This window comes from Oculina patagonica, chromosome 2 (assembly GCF_052425735.1).
Source record: "Oculina patagonica isolate OP01 chromosome 2, crgOcupat, whole genome shotgun sequence".
NCBI lineage: Eukaryota > Metazoa > Cnidaria > Anthozoa > Scleractinia > Oculinidae > Oculina > Oculina patagonica.
The window spans coordinates 27,270,951-27,289,953 of record NC_135759.1 but is presented as its reverse complement, the minus strand read 5'-3'; the positions used below and the strand labels follow the sequence as shown (position 1 = coordinate 27,289,953).

The 19,003-nt window shown below is 37.3% G+C and overlaps 2 protein-coding genes across 3 annotated transcripts; one reads left to right on the top strand and one right to left on the bottom strand.

The window, feature by feature from the left end:
• Positions 1–1,520: 1,520 nt before the first annotated feature.
• On the bottom strand, positions 1,521–7,016 carry LOC144643838 (uncharacterized). Its single transcript, XM_078503217.1, has 6 exons — positions 6,397–7,016; positions 5,914–6,102; positions 3,900–5,612; positions 3,247–3,444; positions 2,967–3,128; positions 1,521–2,651 (listed from the first exon to the last, which is right to left on the bottom strand). Exons 1-6 carry the CDS (start codon positions 6,661–6,663, stop codon positions 1,941–1,943), a joined length of 3,240 nt encoding a protein of 1,079 aa, XP_078359343.1. The 5' UTR covers positions 6,664–7,016; the 3' UTR covers positions 1,521–1,940.
• A 9-nt stretch (positions 7,017–7,025) lies between these two features.
• LOC144643852 (uncharacterized) lies at positions 7,026–12,951 on the top strand. 2 transcript variants are annotated; one of them, XM_078503236.1, is made up of 11 exons: positions 7,026–7,757; positions 8,344–8,559; positions 8,842–8,940; positions 9,084–9,182; positions 9,344–9,477; positions 9,883–10,071; positions 10,810–10,898; positions 11,268–11,377; positions 11,791–11,892; positions 12,287–12,352; positions 12,486–12,951. In XM_078503236.1, exons 1-11 carry the CDS (start codon positions 7,668–7,670, stop codon positions 12,795–12,797), a joined length of 1,506 nt encoding a protein of 501 aa, XP_078359362.1. In that variant the 5' UTR covers positions 7,026–7,667; the 3' UTR covers positions 12,798–12,951. The 2 variants fall into 2 exon arrangements, with proteins under 2 accessions (XP_078359362.1, XP_078359360.1); XM_078503234.1 differs by having other exon boundaries at positions 9,880–10,071.
• The last annotated feature ends 6,052 nt before the right edge of the window (positions 12,952–19,003 follow it).

The window sequence follows — 19,003 nt, the reverse complement described above, 5'->3', positions numbered from 1 at the left end:
TAACAACATTCACTGACACAAGTTGGCTGCCTACTGGTTATGTGGGATTACATTTTACAGCATTAATTATAATGAAAGATGCAAAATTGTCACAGCACAGGAAAGGAACAATGATACTTGTAGTTTTCCACAACTATATGTTGTTGAGTTGCGAACTACAAGTATAAACAGCTTTCTGACACATGTTTGACTTTCGCGAACACGATTCATTGACTCAAGTGTGCCGCCCATGGTTTCAGTGGTATGATATTAGATTTTTATCACAACATTTTATGAGAGGCAGAATTGTCATAGCACAGGAAAGGATCAATGATAGTTTTCCACAACTATATGTTTTTGAGTTGCGAATTATTAACAGCTTTTAATAGATTTTTGACTTTCGCGAGCATGATTCATTGACTCAAGTGTGCCGCCCATGGTTTCAGTGGGAAGGCCTTTTACCCATTTCTGAGTGGGTGAAAAAATCACTTGTTGCAATGATATTAGATTTTTATTACAACATTTTATGAGAGGCAGAATTGTCATAGCACAGGAAAGGAACAATGATAGTTTTCCACAACTATATGTTTTTGAGTTGCGAATTATTAACAGCTTTTGATAGATTTTTAACTTTCGCGAGCATGATTCATTGACTCAAGTGTGCCGCCCATGGTTTCAGTGGGAAGGCCTTTTACCCATTTCTAAGTGGGTGAAAAAATCACTTGTTTCAATGATATTAGATTTTTAATACAACATTTTATGAGAGGCAGAATTGTCATAGCACAGGAAAGGATCAATGATAGTTTTCCATAGCCTGCGAATACAGCCGCCTCTCATTCGCGTCCCGCAACGAAAAGCGAAACACGAAGAAAGACGTCTGCGATTCACGGCCAGAAATTCCATACTGATGACGTAAATCTGTCCAGAATCCGGACAGGAGCGCTGATTGGTCAGCTAGTTAATTTACATAATGTATGCGAAATATAACACTTCATGACACGAACGATAAAAAACCGGATGTTATTGCGGACTAAAAGTTGACCGGGGGAAGGATCGTGAAACTACACCAAAGCTATACCTTAGAATTTCTATAATATCTATAATTCATATGTAATTGGGAAACAAAAAGAAACTGCTTTATAATAAGATGAACGACCTCAAAGATGTACAGAAAGGACGCGCCACACACTATGAAATCACCTTTTGTTAAAAAGTTGTGAAATAGCCATGAAAAATTAGTTATCTTTATTTTCATGACCATGAAAACTGCATTTGTGAAATTCATGGTGTAGACTTGTGTTTTTCTATACACCATGAAAATACTGTGAAATATATTGTCCACCATTAAAATGTCTTGAAACTGAACAGAAATTAATTTTCATGGCAATTTCACATACCATGAAAATGACTTCTTTGGCTATATTGCACCATGAAAAAACAGTGAAAGTAATTTTCTGAATTTTCATGGTCTTTTCACTATAACTTGGATTTTCATGACCATGAAAAAATTGTGAAAAGCCTTGTAGCCACATAGCACGGATAGTAAGTGTGTTGAACATGTTGAATTATTTTTTATTTCATTATTATGGATAGTTTTGGTAAATACTGTCGATTGCATCTACCTGTGAACGCACGCGCTAAAAACGTTTTCAAATGACGTCAAACGTCTGGGTTTCTGGTGTCAAACTTTGAAGTTTAGCACACCGGTAACGCAAACTTTTGCACTCAAAATTGCTCATTTGAATTCGCACTTAATTAATTACCTAAGTCACAAAATGCAAACACTTTGTTTTAACCTCCTACAAGAGCATTCTGCTCAGTGTAAGTGAAAGCTTCAATGTTAATAATTATTGTTCCATTTTCAGAAGATTTTGTTGCCTTAAATTGTTTTGGGTAACGAAGTACAACATGCTTGGTCCATCTACTGACTGGGTTCAACGGTCTCCCTGTTTTTCAAACAGCTACTGTTCAGGAATGCCAATGATTGGTGCATCTAGGAACCAGATAAAGTGTTCCTCCTTTGCAATTACAAGAGGTTTGGAGACTCTTGAAATCAGAATTGGTGAGGTTCCTACAATTGTTTCCTCACTGAACCATGTGCGAGATTCCTCATGAAAGTTTAGAGGGGGGTACCAGCCATTTAATAGCCAGACATATTGACAACCTGCAAATGTGTGGAGAATGATTTGCTCAACAATTCCAAACTTATAAGATGGACGTTCCACTTGGCAGATTACACTTTTTGAAGATTGAAACTTGTGAGGACGTCTACCCCTTTCTTTGAAGACATACTCTGAAACTTTCATAGCAGTTGATGATGGTCCAGCCATCAATTCTTGCTCCTTGTCATTCAGAGTTCTTCCCTCGGGGACCCATCTTTCAAATGGTGGGAAAGACCTCAGCCTCCGCTGTCGCCGTGCCTTCTCTTTCTCTTGATGATAGGTTTGACATAAAACCCTGTATTCCTTAATTTCTGATTGGTAGGCAGCTTTCATGTTCTCCAATGTAGTGGTGTCCAGTTCTACTACTGATGACGCCTTGGGTGCTCCCTCTGTCATCTCCATTGGCTGTTCTGTGTTTGAGCATGAACCACTGAGAAAATAATTGCTCATCAATACATTCTCAGTACTAGTACTACAGGCTCGTTTTTGATACTGGCACCAGTCATAGATCTGCAACAACAAATTAGAAAGGGAAACATGTAACCACAAGTGGAAGACTACTGGACTGTAAGCCAACATGTGGGCTCCTTCTATATATAAGTAAACTATTTTTAGTGGTTTTTTAATAATTGACAACTCATATTGTACTATGAAATTGATGGTTATACATATTAATACACATCATATTCCTGGAAGCTTAATATTATTAAAAAACGATGCAGAAAGTTCGCTATGATTATTATAGGTCAGTGTTGAATATAATGAGGAATACAATTAACATGTTGAATTTGATAAAAAATACTAACACAAGCCATGACATTATACCTGATAGGTCTTCAGAATGGTTGCTTCTGGATGCTTGCGACTCATTGCCCTTCGGCACAGCCATGAGTTGAAGCGCTCGTAAGGGAACATCCAAGTGGAGTGTACTGGCCCAAAGTTCTGGATACCAGACACAATGTGGTGGAGAATATGACTTGTAATAACCTGCATAGATTATAAATTGTATTATTAAGCACCAATAGCATTCTAGATATGATGGCAGCCTCTCATATGCTGGCATACAAGGATAATATTGATTTAAGTTAAAAAGAAAATATATTACCTGCATCGATGCTGGGAAATCCCTTTCTAGCCTTGCCAGAGCAATATTGAGATTTTTGCCTAGATGAGGCAGCTGCAAAGGATCTTGTTCATCAGCACAAAGAACTGAAATACAGTCAAAGAAATGAAACAACGTCTCTCTCTGTGTTTCTCCAAGCATGCCTCTTAAACAGTATTTAGCTATTCCTCTTGCAGCAATCTGTTGGGAGAAAGTGGAAAACAAAGTGAATTGTACTTCATGGTCACCTGATTAAATCATTTTTATCTCTTTTTTATTTAAAAGCATTTGATTATTCTGGCTGTTGCCATTTTCCTTCACATAAACCTGTAGCATGAACTGACAGAATTAGTTACAGTACCACAGGTTAGTGGCTAACCACTTAAGTCGTTTTCATTGCAGCTGTAAAATTTTATTAAACAGGCCAGGGTTAATGTATTTGAAGTACATGCATGTCCCCAGCCTCAAAAGTCTTCAAGGGCCTGATGACAATAAGTAAGAAGTACAAATGTACATGCATGTTAACCTTTGTTGCTGCCAATAATTATCACTTTAATAAGTAACAATGAAAAAAATACTGGCATGACCCTCTACTGAAATCATTTAACCTTCCCTCAATTTAAATATTAATTAGTAATAAAAATATTATAAACAACCTCCTTAAGATCATGTGAATTGAGTCTTGATAACTTGCTGAATACTGGTCCAGGTTTGAAACTGCAGTCAACAGGCACAACAATTTGACTTGCACGTTGGTCAGCTGTTTTAAGGTCTCCTGGTTTTAGTCTAAAAGGAGCAGAGGGGAGCTTGTGTCCAGTAGATGTAGAAGCTTCAGAATTCTTTCCTCTTCTACCTTCACCAGGGTTTCTTTTTAACGCCTTTTTCCCCAGTGACTTTCCTTCTTGAATACTTTTGTTTGGTTGATCTGAGTCATGACAATCTTTCCCTTCAATCCAGCACTCTGGGAACCGGTTAAATGCTTTCTCTGCATTTCTCACCGACACAGAGTCATCAGATTCCTTTCCAGTGATCAATGATAGTATGTGCTTCACACATACAGCAATAGTGTGCATGGCATCTGGCACAACATCTGTGACTCTGTTAAAATCGGGCAAGCCTGTTGCAAAAATGTATTGGCCACGGCAACCAGTGGCAGTTGCTATGCTTTTTGCCTGTGATTGGTTTTTTGCATTATCATATGCCTTGTGATAGTTAAGATCTTCGTTAAATTTTCTTGCTGGTGGCTCTGCTCTAAGCTCTGTTGCCTTTTCAGGAAAGTTGAAAGTGTCATTCCTCATTTCACTATCTCTTTCTAGATATCGCCTGTTTCCCAAGTAGATAATCTTCTTGAGGTGTGAACAATACGTTCCCTTCATTTGGCACCATGCACATCCACGGTACGAACCAGTTCCTGTCATATGAAAGATCTTGCCAATTCCTTGGTAGTCAAGAACATGAAGAAGGATCTTCACTTTGACCTGAAATGATTCTTTCCTGTACGCATCAAATATCTTCATGTCTGTTAGACACAACAGCTCATCGACAAGAATTTCAAGGTACGGCTCAAGGTTGAAAGCTTCCTTGCCACCCGCTTGTGCTGGAATAATTCCCACAAGGATAAGGTTGGACAAAAGATTCCTGATGTTTCGTGGAAGGTTAAGTTGCCCAAGAACTATTGGCCACATGGAGTAATTTGTTTTGTTTTTGCTCCAAGGATTTAAACCATCCAAACAAAGGCTAAATGACAATCCCCGAGAATCTCCTTGGAATGTTCCTTCCTGACTGTATGCTCTATTCCACATGGGTGAATCATGAATGTCTCTTACAACTGGTACTTGCTCAGTTTCACTATCTGCCAAGTTCTTCCCATGGATTTGGAGGGCTTCGGCTATGCTGGCTGTCCCATAACTCCGTATTACTCTTGGACATAATGGCAAGTATATGAATGTTCTCTTAGGTACATGACTGTTGTATTTGAACCTCTCCTCATTACATTTGGGACAGCTTTTAGCATTCTTATATTCTTTCCTGAATATAATACAATCATTTGGACAGACATGATAAACTATCTCAGGAATCAAGAATGGCTTAATGCACACAAAGGCCTCCTGGTATGATGAAGGTAGCAAGTTCTCCTGTGGCAGCACGTAATTGTGCAAGTAGTGCAAATTTTCAGAGAATGCTTGTTTACTTAACGAGGGATGTGAAGTAAACCAATCAAACATGTGCATAAGAGACTCTACCACACTTATCTTGGCACCAGGATAAAGAGGAGGGCTCTGCTTCATACTGCTTTGCTGCTTCCATGGATTCAAGTACGTTTCTTTGAAAATGTGCTCTGAAACATCAAAAGGGTCTTCATCGGGTTCCTAAAACATTTTTTAAAAGAATACAATGAATTTAGTCTTAAGCTACCCTTTTTTGGATTAAGAAATTTTCCCCGTCTTTTTTCATTCACAACCCATAAATCAATGACAGACTCTATACCACAGATACAGCGCTTCTTTGATCAAAGTAACTGCACATCTCTAATTATGCATAGACCAGACTAATATTTTCATTGAAAGTCCTTCGAATTTAACAAGTTAAACACCATATTTTTCCTCATCTCCCTTGTCTTTAAAAAAAAAGCTGTAGCAAAATAAAGAAGAGAAGTAGCAAGGCACTTACCATATCATAATCCATTCCTGTTTCGGAGTCGTCAGATGATGAGTCACTGGTGCTTTCATCATCAGAAAAGCTGTCGTCCAGTAACTGTTCAATATCCAAATCATCACTCTCCTGTATGACTTCAATGTTTATTTCCTCATCATCAGTTATCGGTCTATCTTCCATGTCATTATGATCGCTCACCAAATTCTACAAGACCAAAAATACATTACTACTCAAAACTGCACATGTACTGTACATGGACGTGATACATACACATGCATGCATGTTAAGCTTGGCAAAACACAGTGATCAAAACTACCAGATTATTAGCAATAGTAATGTTATTATACCAGTACAATAAAATTTTTCGTTTCCCATTCTCTCTTGTGCAATCTAATAAAAGTACTGGTTGGTTGCCCTAAAACAAAATTATATGAGACAATTAAAAATATTTAAGCTAAAGTTAGCTGCAACAACATCACATTAATTTGTCTGACTAACCAAAGGTTCTAAGTCTTCTAAATCGTCGCCACCATCGTCGTCTGGTTCTGAGAAGAAAGAATCTTCGCTTGATTCATCTTCATCTTGCTTCGACTGCTTCAAAGGACTGCCTTCATCACTGTCTCCTTCTTTTTCAGCGGCTCCACCGAAGCCGGTAAAAGTACCGTATGTCTGACAATGTCTTTGCACGACAGCTCTTGAAAGCACAACAGAGCCTTTACATAAGGTGCAAAAGCAAGCTATCTTCTTGTTATTGTACTTGGGCATAGCGATTTCTTGCGGTCAAACGTACTTACAAGACAAAATAGTACGTACGCAAAGTCTCCAGTTTTAAAGATATGTAGCGTTGGGCCGGTCTTCGTACGGCAGTCCACAGGTCGGGGCTGGCTTATCAGAATACGCAGTAAAACGCTCGAGACTTCAACTCAAAACTGATTTATTGGAATCAAAACTACTTTAATAATTTATATGTTACACGAAACTACATTTATTGACGTATAATTACTTTACATGGTTATACTACAGGAAAGGAGTTTACATAGTTCTGCCTTTAGTCATGCTAAATCATTGCTGAATCACTATGAATAATTCTAGGAATAATTCTACGCTCGCGCATTAGTACGTGCGAGCTAATCTTAGAATGAAACCGAACACCTTGTTACGAAATTGCTAGCTGCACGTTCGACTAATATCACGCTATCATAACTTTGGACACGCTCGCTAAGTCACGCTCGCTACAGATACACTTTTTTGCATGATGCTGTATAATGACAATTCAACTTTCCAACTATAGAAAGAAGCTTTCGCAACACAGTTAATTGTCCCTTACATTACCATACAGAGGAGTCTTGTTTCCGGTACGAATCGATCAAAGATCGTGCAGTTTTCCATGTACGGTGAGGTTAAGATGAGTCTTTCACTGCCACCGTTCGTAACCTGAGTTCACGCTCCTTCCTTTTCTCCCTACTCCTTAGAAAAGCCTGATACTCAGGTTACACCGTTCACAAAGCCTCGAAAATCGGAAATAACTCAAAACTAAAGTAGTTCACTCCCGCCATTTCAGATGTTGATTACACTTTCGGCTCCGAAAGTACTCCGGAGCTGTGAACTCGAGAGGTCCTCGGTTTGAATGCCTGTATGAGGTGTGTCGAGATTCCGGGTTTCAGGTTACAACTTTTGATCTCATGATCAGTCGGCGCGAAGCTTGAAAGAGTACGGTCAGAGTGAAAGGATTTATTGCTGTAAATCGTGGTAAATCGCTGTTGTAAGCAATGGAAAGTGACCTGAGGTATCTAATCAGTCAATGCAAGTTCAGTGAAAGTTCATTGAGCAGTGTTTGCAGTGTACTTAGAGGAGAAATGGTAAGTAGGATTACGTACATTTGAACATTTTGTACTTGAAACCGTTGGGGTCCAATGTTAGGGACCGTTAATATGTACCTATAGACCTAACTTGTTCATTCCAGAACCCATTACAGTACACGTCTAAGAAGCGAAACAATTAGTTTCTTGCCCCGTTTGAAGGAATTTTGTAGAACTTTAAGCTTATATTGTCGTAAATGGTTCGACCGAGGCCTTTGGTCAAAAATGGCGCCAATTTTAGTTGCAACACCATTCATATAAATTTTCAGTGTTGAATGGTAATATTTCAACTGTTTTAACCCCTTTTAACTGTTTATGGCTCCGTAAAAAATTCAAGTGTCAATTTAAACGTATTTAGGTTACGAAAACGCTTGTTTGATATGAATGTATTAAGCTTACCTTAAAAAATGGCGCGTGAATCAGAAAAGCGCCGGAATACTGTTTATAATTTCTTCCTGCATCTATTTTGCTGCGATGTAACAAAGCTTTTTTAGCCCAAGAATGTTTAAATTATAGTTTTTATCTTCAACTGTTCCACAATTTATTGCATTACGGTGGGTCTGATGTTTTGAACGTGCTTGTTCAGATAACTGATGTGGCTACCCTGAGAGCTGCACGGGAGGAGGACCTAAAGGAGTGTGGCTTAAAGATGGGTGAAATAATAAGATTACGAAGGGCTCTGCAACAAGATGGTTGCAATAGCGAAGAACAAATTGAATCTGACCTATCAGACATCAGCGTGTTGCAGAGTTCAGCAAGTGAGCTGTCTCCTGATGACATGGACGTTGACAAGAGAAAACAGGTATACTGGTAGATGTACTACACAAAGCACTGACTTGTGATCAGCCTGTAAACCATATTTACTTGATTTTGCGACTAGTGTTTAGAGAAACTCCAATTTTCTAAGGGAGTGTTTATATTCAAATGGGGTGTTTCATAACAAAATACCACTACCTTATATTTTATACCCTAGCTAACTTTAAAACCAAATTTATCCAACTCTAATGTATTAAAATATTTATTATTATAATAGTTTTTTTTACAACCATGTCATATAAAGCAAGCCTGTTTTCGACATTTACAGACTGGAGGCACAGTAAGTGACCAAATGTTCACGGCTGAAGAACTCCTCGCAGTTTCAGGCAAAAATAAAAAATCTTCATCACCACAGCTATTCTTTAGGGTAAGTGGCTATATAAGTATATATGGCTTCAATTAATCTGCAACTTAATTACCTTAGAGAAATAACAGTAATAAAAATGCTAAAAATTAAATATTACTTTCCCAGCTTGCTTGTCAATAATTAAGTTTGCAATTTGTTTGTAGAACATGTTGAGGGATTGTGCACGAGGTGCCAAAATTTGGAGCAAGGCTCCCGCAATTGAGAAGATCCCAGATTCTAAATGGGAAATATTTTTTCAACTGGTAAGATATTCCTTGTGTGCAATATAAATGCATATGAAGTTGGTACCATCACTTTTACATGCATCAATCTGACCATATTGACATACAGACACAGCTTTCCTGATTTCTCAAACCTCTAAGGGAGAGAAAAATTGGTTAATAATTCCTTTTTGACTTTCTAGGTGAAAGAAGCATGTCCACAATTAGGCTCCTCCAGATATCACCGGAAATTACGATTAAGACTGGGGCAGAAACTGCAAAACAGGCGCAAGTACAAGAGAGACTGCTTAAGTGGAAAGCGAAAACTTAAATCCAGGTAGTTACAAAATTAAAACAGTAATAATTATACAAATTATTCACCTACATTGAGAGTTGAAAAAGGGAAATGGCTACAAAGGCCAAAGGAGTTCTTTGTTCATGCACAAAATGTAATATGTTTTTTATAGTAACTAACCAGTAGAACTAGCTACTTGGAAGACCGGGAATATTTTTTGCATCCCCCTCCTCTCATTATATTTCCCATGCTAGTTTTAGTTCATTCCTGAAAGTAAAAAAACCCTTTTAGCTTTCCTTCTGTACTATAGTTTGGTATGATGAAAATCAGCAAGTGAAGAAACAGGCTGCTGCGTGTACTTAAACTTAACAGGTTTAGCAATTTTATAACAATGCCAGCAATTTGCAATACATTAAAAAGTCACCTGATCAATATTTCTACCAGCAGCAAGAGAAAAACAACAACTGGATCACCTTTGTCTGACATCAGCCCTCCAATTTCACCGATTCCCATTTCATCGTCTTCACCTTTAAAAGCACCACCTCTGCCTGCACCCCCGTCAGTTCCACCCAGGGATATTAATTATGTGCCAACTTTACGTGACCCAATGGATAAAGACCCACAATTCACTGTTGGGTGAGTACTGCTTCAGTGTGCAAAGAATTACATGTATGACAGCCTGGGGCAAGTGTCCAAGTTTTTGGGGAAATTTTTGAGGATAAGTCATGCTCATAAACTACTTTTCAGGCAAGTTAAAAAGACTTTCGTGCTAGTACATCCTGGCTATAGCTTCCCCACCAGGCAAGCTCAAAAATTGTATTTCTTTACACCCTGTGCCTACTGTCTATTGCATGCTTTTAGGCTAGGATGTTGCAGTGGCTGTTAACGAAGAATGAACAGGCAATATGAACTAGCTTCATTCAGAGCTGTAATTTAGTTTTTAAGCAGTCTTGACATTGAAGTTATTACCAATGGCATGGCAATGTAACACCAGTTGACATCTTCACTTGTAACATTAGGTAAACTTCCCTAACAGGTGTTACAGATTATGGCCCTTGATGATAGTCATGCCACTAACCTTCATTCAAAGCTGTACTCCTTAAATTATCAAAACTTTGTATGATTATAAATTACTCTTCTGTGACCTTGGCTTTCTTTTCAGTGATGATACATAGTGATGAAACAAGGGGAAATCATGTCATTACTTTATTTTGGGCTTGAAATAAAGGTTAATAAAGTAAAATTATGTCACTAGAAATATACAGTGTAAATATCACAGATCTTCATGTTGTATTGCAGATGCCATCCAAGCTAGGTTGGCTACTGTCTGCAATGCTGACTTTAATATCTATAATATTTTTATTATACACCCAGGCATGAAGTCTGCATCTACAAGACAACAGAACTGAAGTTAAAGTTGGGCCGTGGCATATATATGGGAAGAGAGGAGGGAGATCCCAGTGGTGAGTCCATTTTACACAGCACAAAAACAACTTATTACCCAAGCACAAGGGCTGTAGTGGGACCTTTGTCACAGCGGGTTCATATAGAAAAGAAAGGGGGCTGATATCCTCCCACAACAGTCATAATTAAGTAAGCTTAATTTTATTGGCCTGGCAAGAAATCTTTCTGATGAGGCTGAGCTGATTTCTGGGCTGTCTAAGTGTTGTCGTGTAATAAACTAAAATACAAGGTAACTGCCAATCCTTCTGAATTGACCCAAACATACATACACTGTACCATGTGATTAAATTTTACTATACACTTGCTACTTTTTTTAGCAAGTATCAAAAATAAATCAACCAAACATTGTTTATCTTTGTTTTCTTAAGGCATGTATTCAAGGGTACAGCTTTTGGCCATCAACAAGAATGCTGTGGAAGAGGAAATACCTCTTCCTCTTCAAAATGAGGATGGTGCCTTGCTGCTAAATGATGTCAAGGTTTGTTTTGTCCACATCTCACATGTAACTGACTATTAATATTTCTAATACTGACTAACAGTCAACAGCATTACATACTACAATGGAATCCAAATTTCTCGAAACTCCAGGGGAACCAAAAACTGGTTTGAAAAAATGGAGTAATTCAAGAGACAGGACTTGAGTGTTTGACTGAGGGATTTTTACACTATATTTACAGAACTGGACAGTTTACAAAATCAAGGGTTCAACTGTAAAGTATTTGACTAAAGAATAGCTGGCCATTGGCATACTCAAGTGACTGTCTAGGTTTTATTTTTAATTTTCTTGATTCTGGTCTGCTCATATAACTAAAGGTAAAATTATAAGCCTAAAAGCTGTTACTGCTACAATTCAAGTAAGTAGATTATTAACACACATTCCTTTGGTTTCAGTTGAATTCCATGTTTTGTTGGAAGACAGCAAAACTGAAGTCACCAAACCATCCCAGCAAACAATTTAAAAGGCCCACAAAGGGGAATATAGTTATTGCTAAAGTAAGTACAAAAATATAATGGGTATTCTTTGTTTTAGAAATAATTGTCTCAAGATAATCAAGGACTTCACTATAAAAAATATAGGTTTGTTAAATAGGGGTGATGAATGGGCCTTCAAAAACTGCGTGTCTCCAAAATTTTAGCCAAATTTCAGGGGTCTCGTCGTCTCGAATTTTTCTTTGATGCCTTCTCGAGTCTCCATTTCCTTTGCAAGGCTAAAAAGGTCTCGGGCTCCCAGAAAAGACATCAGCCTTGCCGTCTCGCAAAGTCTCGCATTTACCATTCGACACCCCTTTAAATTGAGGTCGATAACTGACTGTGGATTTAAGATCGAGACACTGTTATTATCAGTTTTTCTTCTGAAGTTTACATTCATTGCTGATTAATCTTGCAGAAAGATCATGCACCAAAAAAAGAGGGGCCGCCTAAAAGGGTCCAGGAAGAGCCCAAGGATCTGAAGGTAAGCAAATTGTTTTTTTCCTTTCTAATCACCGTTGGTAGGTCCCAAATGCATGCATGGTTGTTTAGGATTCTGTTTCTTCTATATTCATTTTGAAGTCTATCTGAAAGTAATTAACCATTTGTATTTTCAGAACTACAAAGGAGAGGCAATAACAGCAAAAACAAAAGTTGCTGTTGCTTATGATGATAATTTCTACGTGGGTGATGTGGTGAGGATAAACTATCCGAATAAGACAGTTCTGGTGAACTTCATGGCCAGGACCAAAGGAGGCTACTATACCTGGCCCAAGAAAAGGGACACAGATGAGGTAGAAGTAGAGTTTATCTTCTACTGTAATGTTCACCTTCACGGACAAGGAAAGGATGGTGGTGGATTTGTTTCCGGTGAAGAAGACATTGTGGCGGAGTATGAGAAGTACAAAAATGACTATATGGCAAATTGATTAAGTTACCTGAGCAGTTGTTATTGTACAAGGACAATTTACACCCGCTTTCAGTGTTACGTGCATAGCGACTTTCTGTCGACATCCATCTTTTGACGTGTTTAACAAACAACAGGATTGAAATCCACCAATCACAGCCCACTGGCATGACCTTCTGGGCATCGGTTTTGATGACGTCAAAAGATGGATGTAGAAAGATAGCTATGCTCATAATTCACTGAAAGCGGGTGAAATGATTGATTGATGTGTTTCAAAATAAATAATGTGGTGAGAAGAACTTTTATGTTAATTAAATGTTAAAGCAAATTGCCAGTGCACGATTGATTTTCATTATTACTGGAATCACTGGAAGACAATTTAAATGTTACAGACTTTACAGGATCAGTTGTTGAAAACACCAAGCTTCTAAAACAGTGGTTATAATCACAAGCCTGTATATTATAATGCCAAAGTTAAATGACAGCTGTAAAAAATTAAATGAAAAAGATGCTGTAAATTTTTGATCATCTGGTTACATCCTTATAAGTACAATTTTGTATCTAATTAAAATAACAATGAGATAAATAAATCAGATAGTGTTTAAACTCAACAGTGTCTCACAATCAGTGGCCTAAATTGAACCAAACTAAATAAAACACACAAAAAACATGTGACGTATACCAAGTGCAGTGTACTTGGCTATATCACATATTAATTTGAAAGTTAAAACACCATGAAAATGCAGTAGAATAATTATTCATGGCATTTTCATGGCACTGAGTGTGGCTCCATGAAAAATGAAAATGGCATGATAATACCATTAAAAAAAATCATGGCCATTATTTTTGGTGCCTTTCACAGCAATTTCATGGGCCATTAAAATCCAAACCCATGAAAATCTTGTCAAAATGGCACCATGAAAAGACCATGAAAATATCATCCTTTCCTGAGCCTGAAAAATCATGGTTGTTTCATAGCAATGAAAAACCTATTAATAGTATGGCATGAAAAAACCATGACTTATAACTAAATAATGGTTTTATCATGGCCATGAAAGGCACCAAAAACCATGGTCAAGAAGGCCATGAAATTCCCATTGATTTGACCGTTAATTTTCCATTACTACACTATTAAAAGACTCTTAATATACACTTAAAATACCATGAATTTTTCATGGCATTTTCACATGGTTAAATTTTCATAGTGACAGCGGCCGTTAAAAATAGATCAATTTTGTCACCTAACTTTTATTGTTGACATAAAGGCAGCCGGCAAAACAAATAAGCAACAAAAATGTGAAATACAGATAGCCTCAACGACCTGAACCATCCACAACCAAAGAATAAATGCTATAGAAAAACAGAATTTTAATTTGACAAACAGCGGGGAAAGAAGAAACGAACTAAGAAGAATTGTTATGATCGTTGCGGTATCGGTATTTACGGCCCAACACCTCCGAGAGTTGCGCTCAAGTTCCAAAACAATGTCATTTTGTGATCTCGCAGCTTATTTTTCCAAATTTTACTAGTGTGCAACTCGTATAGGGATTTCTAATTTTCGCGATGAAGTTGTCCGGTGTAAACGACCCCTAAATGTGTCCATGACTGCCTTGAAAGTGTTTGTGATCAAGCAAGTAATGTGCGGCTGAAAACAAAAAATATAATTATGCGAGACCAACTGCGTGTGGTGTGGGAAATCTAATTAGTGGTTAACGTCATCAGTATGGAATTTCTGGCCGTGAATCGCAGACGTCTTTCTTCGTGTTTCGCTTTTCGTTGCGGGACGCGAATGAGAGGCGGCTGTATTCGCAGGCTAAGTTTTCCACAACTATATGTTTTTGAGTTGCAAATTATTAACAGCTTTTAATAGATTTTTGACTTTCGCGAGCATGATTCATTGACTCAAGTGTGCCGCCCATGGTTTCAGTGGGAAGGCCTTTTACCCATTTCTGAGTGGGTGAAAAAATCACTTGTTGCAATGATATTAGATTTTTATTACAACATTTTATGAGAGGCAGAATTGTCATAGCACAGGAAAGGAACAATGATAGTTTTCCACAACTATATGTTTTTGAGTTGCGAATTATTAACAGCTTTTGATAGATTTTTAACTTTCGCGAGCATGATTCATTGACTCAAGTGTGCCGCCTATGGTTTCAGTGGGAAGGCCTTTTACCCATTTCTAAGTGGGTGAAAAAATCACTTGTTTCAATGATATTAGATTTTTAATACAACATTTTATGAGAGGCAGAATTGTCATAGCACAGGAAATTAAAGGATCAATGATAGTTTTCCACAACTATATGTTTTTGAGTTGCGAATTATTAACAGCTTTTAATAGATTTTTGACTTCCGCGAGCATGATTCATTGACTCAAGTGTGCCGCCCATGGTTTCAGTGGGAAGGCTTTTTACCCATTTCTGAGTGGGTGAAAAAATCACTTGTTTCAATGATATTAGATTTTTATTACAACATTTTATGAGAGGCAGAATTGTCATAGCACAGGAAAGGAACAATGATAGTTTTCCACAACTATATGTTTTTGAGTTGCGAATTATTAACAGCTTTTAATAGATTTTTGACTTTCGCGAGCATGATTCATTGACTCAAGTGTGCCGCCCATGGTTTCAGTGGGAAGGCCTTTTACCCATTTCTGAGTGGGTGAAAAAATCACTTGTTTCAATGATATTAGATTTTTAATATACAACATTTAAATAGAGGCAGAATTGTCATAGCACAGGAAAGGAACAATGATAGTTTTCCACAACTATATGTTTTTGAGTTTTCGAATTATTAACAGCTTTTGATAGATTTTTTACTTTCGCGAGCATGATTCATTGACTTAAGTGTGCCGCCCATGGTTTCAGTGGGAAGGCCTTTTACCCATTTCTGAGTGGGTGAAAAAATCACTTGTTTCAATGATATTAGATTTTTATTACAACATTTTATGAGAGGCAGAATTGTCATAGCACAGGAAAGGAACAATGATAGTTTTCCACAACTATATGTTTTTGAGTTGCGAATTATTAACAGCTTTTGATAGATTTTTAACTTTCGCGAGCATGATTCATTGACTCAAGTGTGCCGCCCATGGTTTCAGTGGGAAGGCCTTTTACCCATTTCTGAGTGGGTGAAAAAATCACTTGTTTCAATGATATTAGATTTTTAATATACAACATTTAAATAGAGGCAGAATTGTCATAGCACAGGAAAGGAACAATGATAGTTTTCCACAACTATATGTTTTTGAGTTGCGAATTATTAACAGCTTTTGATAGATTTTTGACTTTCGCGAGCATGATTCATTGACTTAAGTGTGCCGCCCATGGTTTCAGTGGGAAGGCCTTTTACCCATTTCTGAGTGGGTGAAAAAATCACTTGTTTCAATGATATTAGATTTTTATTACAACATTTTATGAGAGGCAGAATTGTCATAGCACAGGAAAGGAACAATGATAGTTTTCCACAACTATATGTTTTTGAGTTGCGAATTATTAACAGCTTTTGATAGATTTTTAACTTTCGCGAGCATGATTCATTGACTCAAGTGTGCCGCCCATGGTTTCAGTGGGAAGGCCTTTTACCCATTTCTAAGTGGGTGAAAAAATCACTTGTTTCAATGATATTAGATTTTTAATACAACATTTAATAAGAGGCAGAATTGTCATAGCACAGGAAAGGATCAATGATAGTTTTCCACAACTATATGTTTTTGAGTTTTCGAATTATTAACAGCTTTTGATAGATTTTTTACTTTCGCGAGCATGATTCATTGACTCAAGTGTGCCGCCCATGGTTTCAGTGGGAAGGCCTTTTACCCATTTCTGAGTGGGTGAAAAAATCACTTGTTTCAATGATATTAGATTTTTATTGCAACATTTTATGAGAGGCAGAATTGTCATAGCACAGGAAAAGAACAATGATAGTTTTCCACAACTATATGTTTTTGAGTCAATTGCAAATTATTAACAGCTTTTAATAGATTTTTAACTTTCGCGAGCATAATTCATTGACTCAAGTGTGCCGCCCATGGTTTCAGTGGGATGTGCCTTTACTTTTGAGTGGGTGAAAAGTTCACTTGTTTCAATGTACATGCACATACACTGTACATGTAATTTATAGAAAGTCACAAATTATGACAGCCTTTCATGTACTGTACAATGTGTACAGTGCTATCTGCAACTGAGCTGGAAACTGAATTTGCATTATCCAAACAATGCCCAATTGTACAAATAGAGCCACCCATAGTACATATATAGAAGTAACATCTTGTATATGAATATAGATATCTCCGAATGGAAAAATGGCACAATCATTTCATATTATTTTGTACATGTAATTGTCTGACACTTTTTTTTTGTCTTTATTATGCTTTATTGCTGTGAGCCATTTTGGAGTATAGTGAGCATGAAGAAGTCAAGGAAATTACTCAAGTATAAGAAACTGGAGGAGTTTCTGGAAGGAAAATGTTAAGGTAGGTACCTACATGTAAAAGTCATAAGACTTTATAATAATCAGGATAAAGATCGTCTACAAGGAGTCTCTAAACATTCAAAATTTTTAAGGATGTTTGCTCATGGATTGCAAAGACCATTTTAAAGTGGTACATGTATGGCTTATAAATCTCGTCAACTTCAAGTCAAACAAACACGTTTAATTACAAATTTATACTTTCGAGTGGTAAAATTAATACATTTTTCATATCATATGCAGCTACATTTTGTAGCCCTACCAGCCCATCCCCTACTGCAGTCGCAGAAGGGTCGATTGAATATTTATTTTTTCAAGTTAATAATTGACAGTTTACTGATTTTTTTAGCACTTCAGTATACAGTACAGTGCAAATTGAACTTATCTTGCCAGAAACTCTAGCACAACCATACATTGTTATGATAAAAGTGAAAAATTGGCTGTTCTAATCAATGGGCAACTGTGGTGAGTTGCAAGAACCAGAATTCGAGTTATCAGGGTAAATTTGACCCAAATTTTGTTAAGGGAAACAAAATTTAGTTCGAGTTAGGGGGGGGGGGGGGTTCGAGTTATCCAAGTTCGAGTTAACCGAGTAAAAATGACTGAAAAGTGGGGTCAAATCCAAGGGAAATGGAAGTTAGTTCGAGTTAGCGGGGTTGTTCGAGTTATCCAAGTTCGAGTTACTAGGGTAGTACTGTTTCTGTGTATTCGTACCTAAAGTATAGCATTTTAACTGAGATGGTACATGTAAAACAACACTTCCAATAATATGCTGCATCAAGTCACCCCTACATTGTAGCAGTGTTTTGGTTTCAAAAACCGATATACACTGTACCTTCAATAACAACCATAGTTTACATTGTATGTTCAACTTCCTTCCAGCCATTTTTATGTGTAGTTAAAAGGTATGTGGTCTTTTGCAGCACTTATAATTTCCAGGGGATGGTATGGGTGGTTGTAAGTCAGAAAGGTTGGTATTTATGATTGTTACAAGGTTTTCAGTGAATCTATCAAATCCCTACTCAATCATATCCATCCTACACCCCTCCAAAATATGATCAGTTCCTTGCGTGTCAAGATGAGCAATATCTTGGAATGTATAAACAAAGCACCTATTTATCAGAGGCTAATGATTACCTAGACAGCGTAAAAATTTAGGGAGGCTCACAACAGCTTTCAGCACTTTCCAGCTCTCATAATTTGATGGGTCAGTGCTACAAACATTTATCGGTTACTGCTACAAAAATGGTATCAAACTACAGTGGAACCCCGATATAACGATCTTCAATATAACGATATTCCCGATATAACGATGAATATGTTATGTCCCGGCAATAGTAAAATGTATGGGAAGGAACCCTGATATAACAATTCCTCGATATAACGATATAATTTTACTGCCCCCTTGGCATATCGTTATATCGGGGTTCCACTGTAATGCCCGATCATTGATAAATAAATTGTGATTTTTTCTTGACATCACTGTAACCATAGCAATGGTATAACCTGTTAAAAACACAGTTTTTTTTAACACAAAAAATTCTCTGGAGCCGTTTCAGAGCCACCTTAAATTATTAAGGTGGCTCTGAAACGGCTCCAGAGAATTTTTTTAACTTTGCAAAAAGTTGTATCCAAATATGCTGATCATTATTTAGTGATAAAAATGGGGGCCACGACTCGTTTTTGAGTTATAAGCGCTTAAAGGGAAAATAAAGGATGTTTTTACTGGTAATACTGTTGTTATGGTAACCAGTGATG

What these genes read in the sequence shown, in the direction of transcription:
- LOC144643838 (XM_078503217.1), bottom strand. Translation starts at nt 6,663, where the DNA reads ATGCCCAAGTACAATAACAAGAAGATAGCTTGCTTTTGCACCTTATGT. An exon ending in CAGGAATGGATTATGATATG is followed by an intron (nt 5,613 to 5,913) that starts GTAAGTGCCTTG and finishes AAAATGTTTTAG; the next exon opens with GAACCCGATGAAGACCCTTT. An exon ending in ATTTCCCAGCATCGATGCAG is followed by an intron (nt 3,129 to 3,246) that starts GTAATATATTTT and finishes TAATCTATGCAG; the next exon opens with GTTATTACAAGTCATATTCT.
- LOC144643852 (XM_078503234.1), top strand. Translation starts at nt 7,668, where the DNA reads ATGGAAAGTGACCTGAGGTATCTAATCAGTCAATGCAAGTTCAGTGAA. An exon ending in AGAGGAGGGAGATCCCAGTG is followed by an intron (nt 10,899 to 11,267) that starts GTGAGTCCATTT and finishes TGTTTTCTTAAG; the next exon opens with GCATGTATTCAAGGGTACAG. An exon ending in AAGAGCCCAAGGATCTGAAG is followed by an intron (nt 12,353 to 12,485) that starts GTAAGCAAATTG and finishes TTGTATTTTCAG; the next exon opens with AACTACAAAGGAGAGGCAAT.